Source organism: Anomaloglossus baeobatrachus, chromosome 11 (assembly GCF_048569485.1).
Source record: "Anomaloglossus baeobatrachus isolate aAnoBae1 chromosome 11, aAnoBae1.hap1, whole genome shotgun sequence".
NCBI lineage: Eukaryota > Metazoa > Chordata > Amphibia > Anura > Aromobatidae > Anomaloglossus > Anomaloglossus baeobatrachus.
The window spans coordinates 141,284,488-141,300,790 of record NC_134363.1 but is presented as its reverse complement, the minus strand read 5'-3'; the positions used below and the strand labels follow the sequence as shown (position 1 = coordinate 141,300,790).

The window sequence follows — 16,303 nt, the reverse complement described above, 5'->3', positions numbered from 1 at the left end:
ACCATCGGCGCGGTTCTCAGGCGACAGCCAGAGAACCGGCCGGAAATGTCAGAAAACTCACTCAGCACACTCTCCCACCATAATAAAGTACAGGGACCCCCAGAATATAAACGTCTCAGGTACTTAGCTTGCTGAGACGCAGGGTTCCAAGTCCCTGGGGATGAGTGCTCCGTCCAGCAGGATCCTGAAGGGCTGCGGATGGAGACCGGTCTCCTGCAAAGCATGGAGAACCGTGCTGGCTCCCACTTCAAGCCAGAGCCCGAGGGATGGTGAAGGAGCGCGGCATGCAAGGCTCCAGCCTTGGAATCAACCTTAACAGCACCGCCGACACAGTGGGGTGAGAAGGGACATGCCGGGGGTCCAGACTTGGACCCGCTTTTCTTCAAACTCTTTCCAAAAAAATGAAAAATCAGATGAGAATGCATGTGTGGATGTATGCCTCCTGAACACAAAGCAATGAACTGGCTAGATCTGGTTTCTCCAGGGGGTGTATAAGCTCAGAGGGAGGAGCTACACTTTTGAGTGTAGTACTTTGTGTGTCCTCCGGAGGCAGAAGCTATACACCCAATGTCTGGGTCTCCCATAGGAACGATAAAGAAACACGCCTTAAAGGACCCTGTGAGCACCTGTCTTATGGTAACAAAAATTAGATCTAAAAAGTCCCATATCTCTGGAACCGTGTGACGGAATTTAAAATAAAAAATGAATATTCAGGGGAGAAATGGGAATAAAATAAGAGCAAGAACTGGACGACTATAACCTGGCAATTGGTCTTCAAAGAGCCATAAACTTATTTTTCAGTCGAAGTAGCTGTATGAAGTCTTGCTTTGTTGCATTGAACGTAATTATGAATGACAACGTTCAGTTCACTATACAGTGTATCCACCCATATCCTGTCCACCTCCATTAACTTGAGAACGGCGGCAGCTGTAGGCATAGAAGTGGTGTCTAGGTATAGTAAAGTAGCCATGCGCTACGCAATGAAACCACCTAAAGCGCGGCCTGGTGGAAAACAACTTTGTAATTCACTTTTTTTCTCTATCTATCTCGTTCCGTTTGAGATAAAAAAATGCTAACTCCATTGTTTTCCACCAGGTGGCACTATAGGTGGTTTCATTGTGTAGAGCATGGCTACTTTACTATACCTAGACACCACTTCTATATCTATAGATGCCGCTGTTCTCAAGTTAATGGCGGTGGACAGGATATGGGTGGACACACTGTATTTTGTCTTGAAAAACGAGAAAAAAATAATTCTGATGTTCATTTGTACAGTAAAAATAAGCCGGCAACGTGATTTTTCTGGTCAGTACGGTCACAGTTATACATTTTATCAATTATTTTAGTGGCTTTAAAAAATTCTAAACTTTATAAAGAAGGGAATTTTGTTTACTTACCGTAAATTCCTTTTCTTCTAGCTCCAATTGGGAGACCCAGACAATTGGGTGTATAGCTTCTGCCTCCGGAGGCCACACAAAGTATTACACTCAAAAGTGTAACCCCTCCCCTCTGCCTATACACCCTCCCGTGCCTCACGGGCTCCTCAGTTTTGGTGCAAGAGCAGGAAGGAGGAAACTTATAAATTGGTCTAAGGTAAATTCAATCCGAAGGATGTTCGGAGAACTGAAACCATGAACCAAAGAAACAATTGAACATGAACAACATGTGTACACAACAGAACAACAAGCCCGAAGGGAACAGGGGCGGGTGCTGGGTCTCCCAATTGGAGCTAGAAGAAAAGGAATTTACGGTAAGTAAACAAAATTCCCTTCTTTGTCGCTCCATTGGGAGACCCAGACAATTGGGACGTCCAAAAGCAGTCCCTGGGTGGGTAAATGAATACCTCGATAAATAGAGCCGACACGGCTCCCTCTTACAGGTGGGCAACCGCCGCCTGAAGGACTCGCCTACCTAGACTGGCATCTGCCGAAGCATAGGTATGCACCTGATAGTGTTTCGTGAAAGTGTGCAGGCTAGACCAGGTAGCTGCCTGACACACCTGCTGAGCCGTCGCCCGGTGCCGCAATGCCCAGGACGCACCCACGGCTCTGGTAGAATGGGCTTTCAGCCCCGAAGGAAGCGGAAGCCCCGAAGAACGGTAAGCTTCAAGAATCGGTTCCTTGATCCACCGAGCCAAGGTTGACTTGGAAGCCTGCGAACCCTTACGCTGACCGGCGACAAGTACAAAGAGTGCATCTGAACGGCGCAGGGGCGCTGTGCGAGACACGTAGTACCGGAGTGCTCTCACTAGATCTAATGAGTGCAAATCCTTTTCACATCGGTGAATTGGATTAGGGCAAAAAGAAGGTAAGGTGATATCCTGATTGAGATGAAAAGGAGATACCACCTTAGGGAGAAATTCCGGAACAGGACGCAGAACCACCTTAACCTGGTGAAAAACCAGGAAGGGGGCTTTGCATGACAGCGCTGCAAGATCCGACACTCTTCGGAGTGATGTGACTGCCACTAGAAATGCCACCTTTTGCGGAAGACGTGATAAGGAGACATCTCGCAGCGGCTCGAAAGGTGGTTTCTGAAGAGCCGTTAGCACCCTGTTAAGGTCCCAGGGCTCTAGTGGGCGCTTGTAAGGTGGGACTATGTGGCATACTCCTTGCAGGAACGTGCGGACCTGCGGGAGCCTGGCCAGGCGCCTTTGAAAAAATACTGAGAGCGCCGATACTTGTCCCTTGAGAGAGCTTAGTGACAAACCTTTGCCCATTCCAGATTCAAGGAAGGAAAGAAAAATGGGTAAGGCAAAAGGCCAGGGAGTAAACCCATTCACAGAGCACCAGGACAAGAATATCCGCCAAGTCCTGTAATAGATCTTGGCGGACGTCGGTTTCCTGGCTTGTCTCATAGTGGCAATAACATCCTGAGATAACCCTGACGATGCTAGGAGCCAGGACTCAATGGCCACACAGTCAGGTTGAGGGCCGCAAGTGGGAAGAAGCCACCACTGAAGAGACGTCTTGGTTGCCAGGGAAAGAGAGACATTCTTGTCGAGGGAAGTCGATCTCTTGTCCCACTTGTGGAGAATGTCCCATTGGAGTGGGCGTAGATGAAATTGCGCGAAGGGCACTGCCTCCATCGCTGCCACCATCTTCCCTAGGAAGTGCATGAGGCGCCTCAATGGGTGTGACTGACTCTGAAGAAGAGATTGCACCCCTGCTTGCAGAGAAAGCTGTTTGTCCAGTGGTAGCTTGACTACCGCTGACTGGGTATGAAACTCCATCCCGAGGTAGGTCAATGACTGGGTAGGTGTCAACTTGGATTTTGGAAAGTTGATGATCCACCCGAACTGCTGGAGAGTCTCCAGAGCGACGGTAAGGCTGTGTTGACACGCCTCCCGAGACGGTGCCCTGACTAGGAGATCGTCTAAGTAGGGAATCACCGAGTGGCCTTGGGAGTGTAGGACCGCCACAACGGATGCCATGACTTTGGTGAAAACCCGTGGGGCTGTCGCCAAGCCGAAAGGCAATGCCACGAACTGAAGGTGTTCGTCCCCTATGGCGAAACGCCAGAAGCGTTGATGTTCGGGTGCGATCGGCACATGGAGATAAGCATCTTTGATGTCGATCGATGCGAGAAAGTCTCCCTGTGACATCGAAGCGATGACCGAGCGGAGAGATTCCATCCTGAACCGTCTGGTTCTCACATGTCTGTTGAGCAGTTTGAGGTCCAGAACGGGACGGAATGAACCGTCCTTCTTTGGCACCACGAACAAGTTGGAGTAAAAGCCGCGCCCCTGTTCCTGAGGGGGGACGGGAATCACAACTCCTTCTGTCTTCAGAGCGGCCACTGCCTGAAGAAGTGCGTCGGCCCGAGCGGGGGGGGGAGGTTGTGAAGAAACGAGTTGGAGGACGAGAGGTGAACTCTATCCTGTAACCGTGAGACAGAATGTCTCTCACCCATCGGTCTTGAACATGTGGCCACCGGGTGTCGCAAAAGCGGGAGAGCCTGCCACCGACCGAGGATGCGGTTCGGGGATGCCAAGAGTCATGAGGAGGCCGCCTTGGAGGCAGTGCCTCCGGCAGCCTTTTGGGGGCGTGACTTAGACCACCACGCGTAGGAGTTCCTCTGACCTTTCTCCGGCCTATTGGACGAAGAGGATTGGGACTTGGCGGAGGGGCGAAAGGACCGAAACCTCGATTATATCTTACGTTGCTGAGGTCGCTTCGGTCTGGACTGGGGTAAGGAGGAGTCCTTTCCCTTGGATTCTTTAATAATCTCATCCAATCGTTCTCCAAACAATCGGTCGCCAGAAAACGGCAAACCGGTTAGGAATCTCTTGGAAGCCGAGTCTGCCTTCCATTCGCGCAGCGACATGGCTCTGCGGACTGCCACAGAATTAGCGGATGCCACCGCTGTACGGCTAGCAGAGTCTAGGACTGCATTCATGGCGTATGAAGAAAACGCCGACGCCTGAGAAGTCAAAGACGCAACCTGCGGAGCAGAAGTACGTGTGACCGCATCAATCTCGGTTAGACAAGCCGAGATAGCTTGGAGTGCCCACACGGCTGCAAAAGCCGGGGCAAAGGACGCGCCCGTGGCTTCATAGATGGATTTCACCAGGAGCTCTATCTGCCTGTCAGTGGCATCTTTTAGCGATGAGCCATCTGCAACCGATACCACAGATCTAGCCGCCAATCTAGAGACTGGAGGATCCACCTTGGGACACTGAGCCCAACCCTTAACTACGTCAGAGGGGAAGGGGTAACGTGTGTCAGCAAGGCGCTTAGTAAAGCGTTTGTCCGGAACCGCTCTGGGTTTCTGGACAGCATCCTTGAAGTTAGAGTGGTCGAAAAACGCACTCCGTGTACGTTTGGGGAACCGAAACTGGTGTTTCTCCTGCTGAGAAGCCGACTCCTCTATAGGTGGAGGCGGGGGAGATAGATCTAACACCTGGTTGATGGACGAGATAAGATCATTTACTAAGGCGTCCCCTTCAGGTGTATCAAGGTTGAGGGCAACGTCATGGTCAGAGCCCTGAGCTGCGACCTCCGCCTCGTCCTCCAGCGAGTCCTCCAGCCGGGAACCTGAGCAGCGAGATGAAGCTGAGGATTCCAAGCGGGCCCGCTTAGCTGGTCTGGGGCTGTGGTCCGTGGAGGAGTCCTCCACGTGAAACCTAGAGCCCACCTCGGGAGCGCGCTGCGGCGTGGACCGAGAGGGACCTGGAGGCGCCGATCCAACAGTGTCCTGGGTCTGTGTAAGGACCGGTCTGGACTGCAAGGCTTCTAGCAGCTTGGCAGACCATTTGTCCATAGACTTAGCCATGGATTGTGAAAGTGACTCAGAGAGCTTCTCAGCAAAAACTGCAAACTCTGTCCCTGCCGCCTGGACAGTGGTAGCATGGGGGTCTACCTGAGCCGAGGGGCCCACAAGTGGTCGCGGCTCCGGCTGAGTCAGTGTAACAGGGGTCGAGCATTGCTCACAGTGAGGGTATGTGGAACCCGCAGGCAACATAGCCCCACAAGAGGTACAGGTCGCAAAGAAACCCTGTGCCTTAGTGCTCTTGCTCCTTGTGGACGACATGCTGTTGTGTCCCAGGAGAGTGATCACAGAGGGTATAAGGGAAGAGTATACAGCCCGGCCGAACAGAGATATATATATATATATATAAAGATATATAATACGTATCTATTCAGGCACCCCAGGGAGACCAGCACCGGATGACCGGTGTGGCTTACCGACCGCTAAAAAGCGGTGTGTGTGTCCTCCAGATTCCCTGCTCCAGGTCTCCCAGCGGTGAAGAGCTCTTTCCTGATGATTCTCCCGCGCAGAATGTCTGAAAAAAATGGCTGCTGGAGCTCTCAGAGGGGGAGTGGAGCGGTGGGCGGCACCAGGAAAACGTGCGGGAATCTGGGGTCCCTATTGTGATCAAAGAGGGGGGAGGAAGCATACAGGATGCTCCGGCCCTCACTGCCGACGTCAGGACGGCTGTCCCGCCCCTACCCTGACAGACAGGTCCGGGGGCGGGAGTTTTGCCAGTAGGCCGCAACTGAAGCCGGGGACTAAATTTATGACCGCGGCTGACAAGCAGGCGCGGTCGGCACGGAAGTCCCCCGGCTTTCACGGATCAGCAGCCGCTGTGTGTCCCAGGCAGCGTCCGGTCGGCTGTCCCGCCCCTACCCTGACAGACAGGTCCGGGGGCGAGATTTTGCAAGTAGGCCGCAACTGAAGCCGGGGACTAAATATATGACCGCGGCCGACAAACAGGCGCGGTCGGCGCGGAAGTCCCCCGGCTTTCACGGCCTAGCAGCCCTTGCAGCGTCCGGGTGCCAGGCGCTCCATGAACCGTCCCCATGGGGACACAGAGTACCTGACAGATGCAGGGCCCGGTCCCTGATGAAGAAAATACTCCGGTCTGGCAGATTTCACACAGGGGCTGCGGAGGGAGCACGGTCCCAGTACCTGGATGACCGCTCAGGATCCCACTTCTCCCAGAGCCCCCAAGGGATGGTGAAGGAAATACGGCATGAGGCTCCGGCCGTCGTACCCGCAATGGGTACCTCAACCTTAACAGCACCGCCGACGTAGTGGGGTGAGAAGGGAGCATGCCGGGGGCCCCGTGGGAGCCCTCTTTTCTTCCAACCGATAACATCAGCAGCTGCTGCTGACTAAAATGGGAATGCATGAGTGGATGTGTGCCTCCTTCCACACGAAGCATAAAACTGAGGAGCCCGTGAGGCACGGGAGGGTGTATAGGCAGAGGGGAGGGGTTACACTTTTGAGTGTAATACTTTGTGTGGCCTCCGGAGGCAGAAGTTATACACCCAATTGTCTGGGTCTCCCAATGGAGCGACAAAGAAAATATATTTTAATAATGTCGGCATTTTCAGAGACCTACATGATTTTTGTTTTCTCTTGCTCAGTTCATCAAGCTGAAGGGCGGCTTGTTTTTTCTATCGTGAGCTGTAGTCTTATTGGTATCATTTTGGGGATACATAAAAGTTTTGATCTGGTCTTCACTAGGAGCACAGAGATAGCAGCGAGAAAGGGGCCATAAACAGATCCACAAGTGCCATGTAAATCCTTCGGCACCTGGGATGACAACACTTAAGATTCCGCTGTCAAAAACTGACCGAGGCACTTAGGCACTTAAAACAAGGTGATCGGAGCTAGCTCTGATCGCAGCGGTTAGAAGTAGGTGCTAGTTGTGTAGAGCAGGCTGAACTCCTGAGCCCGCACCACTCTTCTCATTACATATGTTAATATATTACTGGAACAGTGTAACTACATCACAACTAAGTATTATTAAGGCCTGCTCACCTTGATTCTTTTGCAGGGATTCAAAGAAATCACTGCGGGTGAAATGTGCCTCCTCCTGACTGCTGACACTAGCAGAGCTGGACATCGGACGTGAAGATGCTTGTTCTGAACACTGAAGATCTTTGCGTCCGGCAAGAACACTACTATTCAATGAGTAGAGCTTAATATCCTTGATTTCAACTTGTAACCTGTCGCTTCTAGACTGCTCATCATCGGATACAAAATTCTGTATAAATATTTGCCCTAGATGACCAACCAGAAGCTCAGGACTTCCAGGACTACGAGGTATGGACACAATCGGAGACTCAATGTTGATATTTAGAATAAGTTTTACAGGCTCCGTTTTGACATTGATGGGACAGGGTCCGTCGTATTCATCAGTCTCGTACATCATTGAGTCCCGAAGTTTACGGGGGGTTTCAAATAACGAAACCATCTCGCTATACTCTGCCGTTTTGGTGGCCAGGACAGAAGACACTTTGGAGGCTGCAGTTTTCAGCATGTTACGGAAGTTATCTTCAAGTTCGTCCATGGATAGGGTCAGCTCTTTTAGGAATTTGGCTGAATGGTTATAGTGTAAAGAAGCCATGTTAAGGTTGAGGGCAAATTCTTCCTTGGATTGTTCGATAAATGTAAAATTTAAAGCCTCCATTGGAACGTAAGTTGCGTATCTATGAACAAAAAAATCTTCAAAGCAATCACCATCACTTCCTTGGTTCTCAGAAGTTGTGGTATTTCCTATACTAATCACATATTGGTTTTTAGAAGAATCTTGTGCTAGGTCCATCAGCTGAAGGCAACCAAGGGAACCATTGACCGAAAATCGACTCCCTAACGACAGGTTGACTTTTGTTCCTCCTACGCTGGCAGTGGCAATCTTCCGCCCACTATTATTTCCATCAGGCATGGCAACCGTCCTGAAGAGGAGAATGTTTAACCTATTAATGTCGATGGCTACTTGGGTGTTTTGCTCATATGTTGACTGGTAAGTCTCCTGCTTGCTGTAGTTGGTCTCAAAGTCAGTTTTTAAAGGCTGAGGACTAAGATCATCGTTATCTCGGGGAAAAGACTTCTGAAGAAAAGCAATGAGTTCTACAATTGTTTCAGGGTTAAGGATGATGTCTAAGTTGTTCACCTGCACAGTCATCACTTGCAAGGAGCTGTCCAAATTCATTGACGGACACTCCGAGCTCACAAATTGGTACTCAATCTTTATAAGTGATTCTTGATCTTTTAAGGTGATGTTTTCAAGCGAGTTATACTTATTTTGGCTCGGGTAAGAATTAGATGGTGAAAAATCATTGGTATCAGACACTGGAGACTGCGCTCGGCTTTCCCGAAGACTTCCAGTTGGGGCATCTAAACACAAGTTTTTGTGAGAGGCCATCAGAAGATCGAAGTCCGATCCGTACGTCTGCATGGTGTCCACCATGAGAAGACCGTGGACGGTGAGAGAAACCTCTGCGTCATAGGGTCTCTTTACAAAATGGGCATTGGTACCGAAGACTTTAAGAAGTGAGATGTAGCGGCCGCAGCTTTCTACACCAAGCTGCATATAATTAATTTTAAACTCCGCGAGAAGAAGCTTGGACTCCACAAGAACTTCTCTGGTGTGCTGCTCCAGGGTGACTATGCTTTGTGTCAGGTTCATCACCGAGTCCGGCATCCTTCCACGGTTCTCAGTGTCAAGAAAGATTTTCTCCTTCCTAAGGATCATATTATCAGCTGTCCTGTTCTCAGAGTTGGATAAGCTTGTAAAGCATTTTCTTAAAGCAAATATCTTGTCCTCGTTGACATGGATTTTAAGATCCGGCAGGGTACCAGAAAGCACGGCGCCGGGGTACTGTGGATCCGAGGTGTAAATCAGTCTCCGCTCCAGTTGTAAATGGACGTTGAACTTTTCCACAACGTGTGTTGGTCCAACTTCATTGTCTTGAATATGTTTCCAGTTGTCTTTCACGTGTCCCACCATGATCTGCAAGTCCTTAAAAGACAGCGTGTATTTTTCGTACATTTTGTTGCTTAGTAAATAGGCTTCTAACTGTTCCTCGCTCAGCACCGATCCACTGCCACTAGGCGTATCCACTCCGGCTTTGACATCCATTTCTGGTGGAGGACTGTTGGTAGGGGTTGCTAAAGGGGTTTTATACTCATCATCGCTTAGGTCATTTGTTTCAGAAGTAAACTGATCTAAAACTTTTCGCTTGCAATGGTCTGGAAGAGAAAAAGTAAAAAGAAGCAAATAGTCTTATGCGTTGCACATAAAATACAGGGAAATATACATAAATATAACATAATCATTAAGAATGACATCTGCATTGGTGCCTCGCCTTTTTGTCTCTGCTTGTGACACCGAGCAGCACCGCAATCTCACTGTAAGCGACAAATCAATTTCAGTGTCCTTTGGAACATATAGTTCTGTTCAGGTTAGGAGATCGAGAGTTATCTTTTGTCAGTGTTTGATCCCTGTTTTATGGCCTGGTGTAGCGCTGGCATCCCTGCAGGACACACGCACTGCCATTGCCAGGTCCAGCAGTTCTCCCCTTCCGCGTGCTCTCCTGCCTTCCTCCCCTCCCGGGTCCTGTACATGCTGCACAGGGTTCCTGGGAGTACACCTAAGAGACACATGCACACACCGGTCTTCCTCTTAAAGAGCTGGCACACAATTTCTAAGCGATGCCTCTCAACCTATGGCTGAGAGGCACTGTGTATTAAAGGCACCCTCCCATTAGGGGAGGTGCCTTAAATACACACTTCTGCTGGTCATCAGAATTATGAATGCACTTCTTGTTAGACACAAAGCAAACCTCATCACATTACCGTACGATTTACAAAAAATGCACTGATGGTCAATCACCAGATCAAGCTTTGCGAAAACTTTGAAACCATAAGGATGTAACTCAAGATTAGTACCTTGGGAATTGGTCAGTAAAATTCTTCCTAGGTCCACCACTACTAGAACTGGATCTTTGCTGAGAAAATCATCAGGAAAGATGACCTGAGGAGCACAGATATCAAGACGCAACGTCCAGCGACGACTGTTTTCCTAAAAACAATAAATAAAAATCAGGAAAAACATACAATGGTAAAATATAAATCTAGTAAAATACAAGGCATTGTTACAAAACACTTACAATAAATTCCCCGACTAGTAATCGATCAATCGTTTGTCGAATTTCGGCTTTTGTTTGTATTTTTAGCTTATTGTATTGTCTCCTCGCAGCTTCAGCCACTCTGAGCTCCAACTCCGACTGATATCCAAACCCTGAAGAGAAAGAATTCATTCCGCACATAAATCTATTGATAGCAAAATGGGGAGAGAGGGAGGGAGGGGGGGAGGGTGGGGGAGGGGGAGGGAGGGGGAGAGAGATGGAGGGGAGGGAGGGGGAGAGAGATGGAGGGGAGGGAGGGGGAGAGAGATGGAGGGGAGGGAGGGGGAGAGAGATGGAGGGGAGGGAGGGGGAGAGAGATGGAGGGGAGGGAGGGGGAGAGAGATGGAGGGGAGGGAGGGGGAGAGAGATGGAGGGGAGGGAGGGGGAGAGAGATGGAGGGGAGGGAGGGGGAGAGAGATGGAGGGGAGGGAGGGGGAGGGAGGGGAAGAGGGGAAGAGAGCATATTTATACGGTATACCTAATGGCTGGGGACATAATTCTCTGCGTACATCTCAGTAACGAGGGTGAGATTGCCATATAACAGGAGGAAAATTGGATTTTTTGCATTTACTGTTAAATCCTTTTCTCAATAATGACTCTGGCGGATACAAGACCGTGGGTATATGCTGTGCCACTAAAAAGCTGACTATATATGGAAGAAACCATGTTAGCTCTGGCCGGTGGGCTATACCCTTATCCTAGACACTAAGTAGCTCAATTCATTCATTCATTCATTCATTCATTCATTCATTCAAACATCGTGTCTGCCTCTTGTGGACAGTAGACAAAAACTGAGCTGTGTAGTGTGTAACGTGAGAGTCTAGTCCACCAGGCGCAGACATCACTTTCTCTGCACCTAGAGTCAGCCTCCTCGCAGAAGGGCGTATATCCACGCTCCGGTGCCTCCCCATGTTATTGTTAAGAAATGTTAAAATTCATCATAGCAAAATGATAACCAACAGATCTATATTACCTGAACTGTGAACTTTGCCTTTGTAAAAGAAGTCGGCTACTTTGGTGATTGCTTGAGGGTTATAGATTATATTTAAGGGTCTGGTGCTGACTTCCAGCCGCCGCCTCAAACACGCTATGAACTGGATTTTTTTCATACAACATTTTAAAAACCGGGTCTTCTCCAGTAGGGGCTGCAAAAACACCAAGAAATGAGGGTAAGAAAACGAGGAAATCATATATATAAGAAATGAACAAAAATTGCAAGGACAGGATTACAGGAGACCTGGCTCAATGCAGCGCGGAAGCCACATCTCATATCTAAGATTGGACATATTGTGGCAGTATTACAAAGCTAAAACGGATCCAAATGGCTCAAAAGTGGTGGTTGGTAATGTACGCACCTGCAGTGTTCTAAAGGGGGCTTTACACGCTACGACATCGCTAATGCGAACTCGTAGGGTCACGGAATTGGTGGAGCACATCCGGCCGCATAGCGATGCCGTTGCGTGTGACATCTATGAGCGATTTTGCATCGTTGCAAAAACGTGCAAAATCGCTCATCGGTGACATGGGGGTCCATTCTCAAAAAAAGAGAATTTTGTTACTTACCATAAATTCTTTTTCTTATAGTTCCGTTATTGGGAGACCCAGACCATGGGTGTTTAGCTTCTGCCTCCGGAGGACACACAAAGTACTACACTTAAAAGTGTAGCTCCTCCCTCTGAGCTTATACACCCCCTGCAGAACCAGATCTAGCCAGTTTAGTGCAAAAGCTGAAGGAGAATAGCCACCCACAAGTAGAACCGAGCAAGAACCCGAACAACCAGAGACTCTGTCCACGACAACAGCCGGTGATAACACACGGAACAAGAAAATTGCCAACAGGCAACAGGGAGGGACCTGGGTCTCCCAATACGGAACTATAAGAAAAAGAATTTACGGTAAGTAAACAAAATTCTCTTTTTCTTTATCGTTCCTATGGGAGACCCAAACCAAGGGACTTTCCAAAGCTGTCCCTGGGTGGGAATAAACAGAAAAAACTAAGAAGTAGGCGGAGCCTAACTTCACAAGTGGGCGGACAGCCGCCTGAAGGATGCGTCTGCCCAAGCTCGCATCTGCATGAGCATGCACTTGGTAGTGCTTCGAAAAGGTATGCAGGCTAGTCCAAGTGGCAGCCTGACAGACTTGTTGAGCCGTAGCCTGCTGCCTAAAAGCCCAAGAGGCACCGACAGCTCTGGTCGAGTGTGCTTTGAAAACCTTGAGAGGTGCACCGCCTAAGCGCATCGGTGCGAGACACATAAATCCGGAGAGCACGCACCAGATCCAGAGAATGCAGCGCTTTCTCAAAGCGATGAACAGGGGCCGGACAGAAGGAAGGCAAGGGAAATGTCCTGGTTAAGGTGGAAGGGAGAGACCACCTTAGGAAGAAAGTCCGGAGTCGGACGGAGAACTACCTTGTCTTGGTGAAAAACCAAAAAAGGTGACTCCGAGGAGAGCGCAGCAATCAGAGACCTCTCCTGAGAGAAGTTATGGCAACTAGAAAGGCCACCCTTTGAGAAAGGCGATACAAAGAAACCTCCCTAAGGGGCTCAAAAGGGGGTTTCTGCAATACCGTGAGGACCAAGTTAGGATCCCAGGGATCCAAGGGCTCGCCCAATAAGGCGGAATGATGTGAGACGCGTCTTGCATGAAGGTGCGGACCTGAGCCAGCCGGCGAGACGCCGCTGGAACAGCACTGATAGAGCTGAGACTTGTCCCTTGAGAGAGTTGAGGGACAGTCCTAGCTGCAGACCGGACTGTAAAAAAGACAGAAGGGTCGGCAACGAGAATGGCCAAGGAGGATGGCCGGAAGAGCGACACCAGGACAGGAAAATTTTCCCAAGTCCTGTGATAGATCTTGACGGAGGAAGACTTACGGGCCCGAGTCATAGTGGAGCTGACTTCAGGAGGAATACCAGAAGCCGTCAAAATCCAGGACTCAAGGGCCACGCCGTCAATTTGAGTGCCGCAGAATTCGGGCGGAAAAAACGGACCTTGCGAGAGTAGGTCTGGACGATCCGGAAGATGCCACGGCATCTCTACGGACAGTTGGAGCAGGTCCGGATACCAAGCTCGCCTGGGCCAGTCCGGTGCAATGAGGATGACTCGACGGCCCTCCATTCTGATCTTGCGCAGGACTCCTGGGCAAGAGAGCTATAGGGGGAAACAGGTAGGACAGACGAAACTGGGACCAATCCTGAACCAGATCGTGCGCGGCGAAGGCCTGAGGATCGTGGGAGCGAGCCACGTAAACAGGAACCTTGTTGTTGTGACGGGATGCCATTAGGTCCACGTCCGGAGTGCCCCCACTTGCGGCAGATTGACTGAAACACTGCCGGGTGCAGGGACCACTCGCCACCGTCCACGGATTGACGGCTGAGATAATCTGCCTCCCAGTTTTCTACGCCTGGGATGTGGACTGCGGATATGGTGGACTTGGAGTCCTCCGCCCATTGAAGGATGCGTTGTACCTCCAACATTGCCAGGCGGCTGCGTGTCCCGCCTTGGTGATTGATGTAGGCAACCGCTGTCGCGTTGTCTGACTGGACAGCGAATGTGCCTGCCCGCCAACAGGTGGTGAAAGGCTAAGAGAGCTAGAAGCACAGCTCTGGTTTCCAGCACATTGATTGAAAGGGCTGACTCGGACGGAGTCCAAGTGCCCTGTGCTCTGTGGTGGAGATATACCGCTCCCCAGCCGGATAGGCTGGCATCCGTGGTGAGAATCACCCAGGACGGAGTCAGAAAGGAGCGCCCTTGGGACAGGGAGAGGGGTCGAAGCACCACTGAAGAGAGCTCCTGGTCCGTGGCGACAGAGCCACAAACCTGTGTAAGGAGGAAGGCCGCTTCCCCAACAGCGGAGAATGTCCAGCTGCAGGGGGCGCAGATGGAACTGGGCAAAGGGAACCGCCTCCATGGACGCCACCATTTGACCCAGCACCTGCATCAGGCGCTTGAGGGTATAACGGCGGGGCCGCAGCAGAGAGCGCACCGCTAGCCGGAGAGACTGCTGTTGACTAAGGGCAACTTCACAAGTGCCGGCAAAGTCTCGAACTGCATCCCTAGGGTACGTGAGACTCTGGGTCGGAGTCAGGGTGGATTTGGGAAGATTGACAAGCCACCCGAATTGGGCTAGAGTGGCGAGAGTGAGCGAGACACTCCGCTGACAGTCTGCGCTGGATGGACTCCTTGACCAGAAGGTCGTCCCAGATAAGGAAGCACTGCCAACCCCTAGAGGCGCAGGACCGCAATCACTGCCGCCATGACCTAGGTGAAAACCCGAGGGGCCGTGGCTAACCCGAAGGGGAGAGCCACGAATTGGAAATGATCCTCTCCTATCGCAAAAAGTAACCAACGTCTGTGTGACACTGCGATTGGCACATGTAGATAGGCATCTCTGATGTCGAAGGACGCCAGGAAATCCCCTTGGGGTCATAGAGGCAATGACTGATCGCAGAGACTCAATGCGAAAATGCCGCACCCCGACATGCTTGTTGAGAAGCTTGAGATCCAGGATGGGCCGGAAGGTACCGTCCTTTTTTGGAACTAGGAAGAGGTTGAGTAAAAACCTCTGAACCGTTCTCGAGCAGGAACGGGTACAATCACACCGTTTGCCTGCAAGGATGCCACGGCCTGTGAGAAGGCGGCGGCCTTGGAGCAGGGGGGAGTTGAGAGAAAAATCTGTTTGGCGGGCTGGAAGAGAATTCTATCCTGAAGCCGTGAGATATGATATCTCTCACCCACTGATCGGAAACTTGCTTTAACCAAGCGTCGCCAAAGTGGGGGAGCCTGCCACCAACTGAGGACGTGGCTGGAGCGGGCAGAGAGTCATGAGGAGGCTGCCTTAGTGGGCAGAACCTCCTGCGGACTTCTGCGGACGTGCTTTTGTGCGCCAGTTGGATTTCTGATCCTTAGCTGAGTTAGCGGACGAGGCGGAAGGCTTAGAGGATGGAGGAACGAAAGGAACGAAACCTCGATTGATTCCTACCCTGGGCGGGTTTCCTGGTCTTGGTTTGTGGCATGGAGGTACTCTTCCCGCCAGTAGCTTCCTTAATGATTTCATCCAGCTGTTCACCAAACAGCCGTGAACCAGGCAAAAGGGAGCCCAGCAAGAAACTTCTTGGAAGAAGAATCTGCCTTCCACTCTCGAAGCCACAAAATTCTGCAGATAACAAGAGAATTAGCTGAAGCCACCGCAGTGCGTGAGCAGCCTCTAGCATTGCAGACATGGCATAAGATGAAAAAGCTGAAGCCTGAGAGGTTAAGGTAACCATCTCAGGCATAGATTCCTTGGTGAGGGAATGCATCTCCTCCAGAGAAGCAGAGATGGCTTTGAGAGCCCACACTGCTGCAAAAGTCGGGGAAAACGTGGGCCCCCGCAGCTTCATACACAGATTTGGCCAAAAGGTCAATCTGACGGTCAGTGGAATCCTTAAAGTGAGGTGCCGTCAGCCACCGACACACTCTTCACTCTCTTAGGCGAGGTAAACTGATGTTTTTCTGCCAAAGAGGGTTGCTCCTCTGAGACTGGCGGATTGAGATCCAGCACAGAATAATAGAAGCAATCAAGTCACTAAGATCTGAGTCACCCCTCAGAGAATCGATGGGATACATAGCCTCCGAGCCACCCGTGAGGGCAATCCTCCTCATCTTGCGAGTCAGCTCTTGAGACAGAGCCGTGTGGATGAGGAGGGGGAGGAAACCCTGCGCCTTCTCTTAGAAGGACGGGGTCTGGGACCAGATGGATGAATCCTCTGTGAGCTCTGATGGACGGAGGTCAGAGGATAGGAATCCTCTGTCAAGAGTATTAGAGGCACCCTGTGAGGAGGGCTGATGCATATTCATCAAAGTCCTGGACAAAAGTCCCATGGACTCAGCAAATGACTGGGATA

At 50.6% G+C, this 16,303-nt stretch overlaps 1 protein-coding gene across 1 annotated transcript in view; it reads right to left on the bottom strand.

Annotated features, from left to right (window-relative positions):
- VPS13D (vacuolar protein sorting 13 homolog D) overlaps positions 1 to 16,303 on the bottom strand; it is a 497,408-nt gene that overhangs the window by 355,500 nt on the left and 125,605 nt on the right. Inside the window, 5 exon segments of the mRNA XM_075327411.1 lie at positions 7,270 to 9,483; positions 10,183 to 10,315; positions 10,404 to 10,534; positions 11,395 to 11,497; positions 11,499 to 11,566. Of these exon segments, the coding sequence (XP_075183526.1) occupies positions 7,270 to 9,483; positions 10,183 to 10,315; positions 10,404 to 10,534; positions 11,395 to 11,497; positions 11,499 to 11,566 (2,649 nt within the window).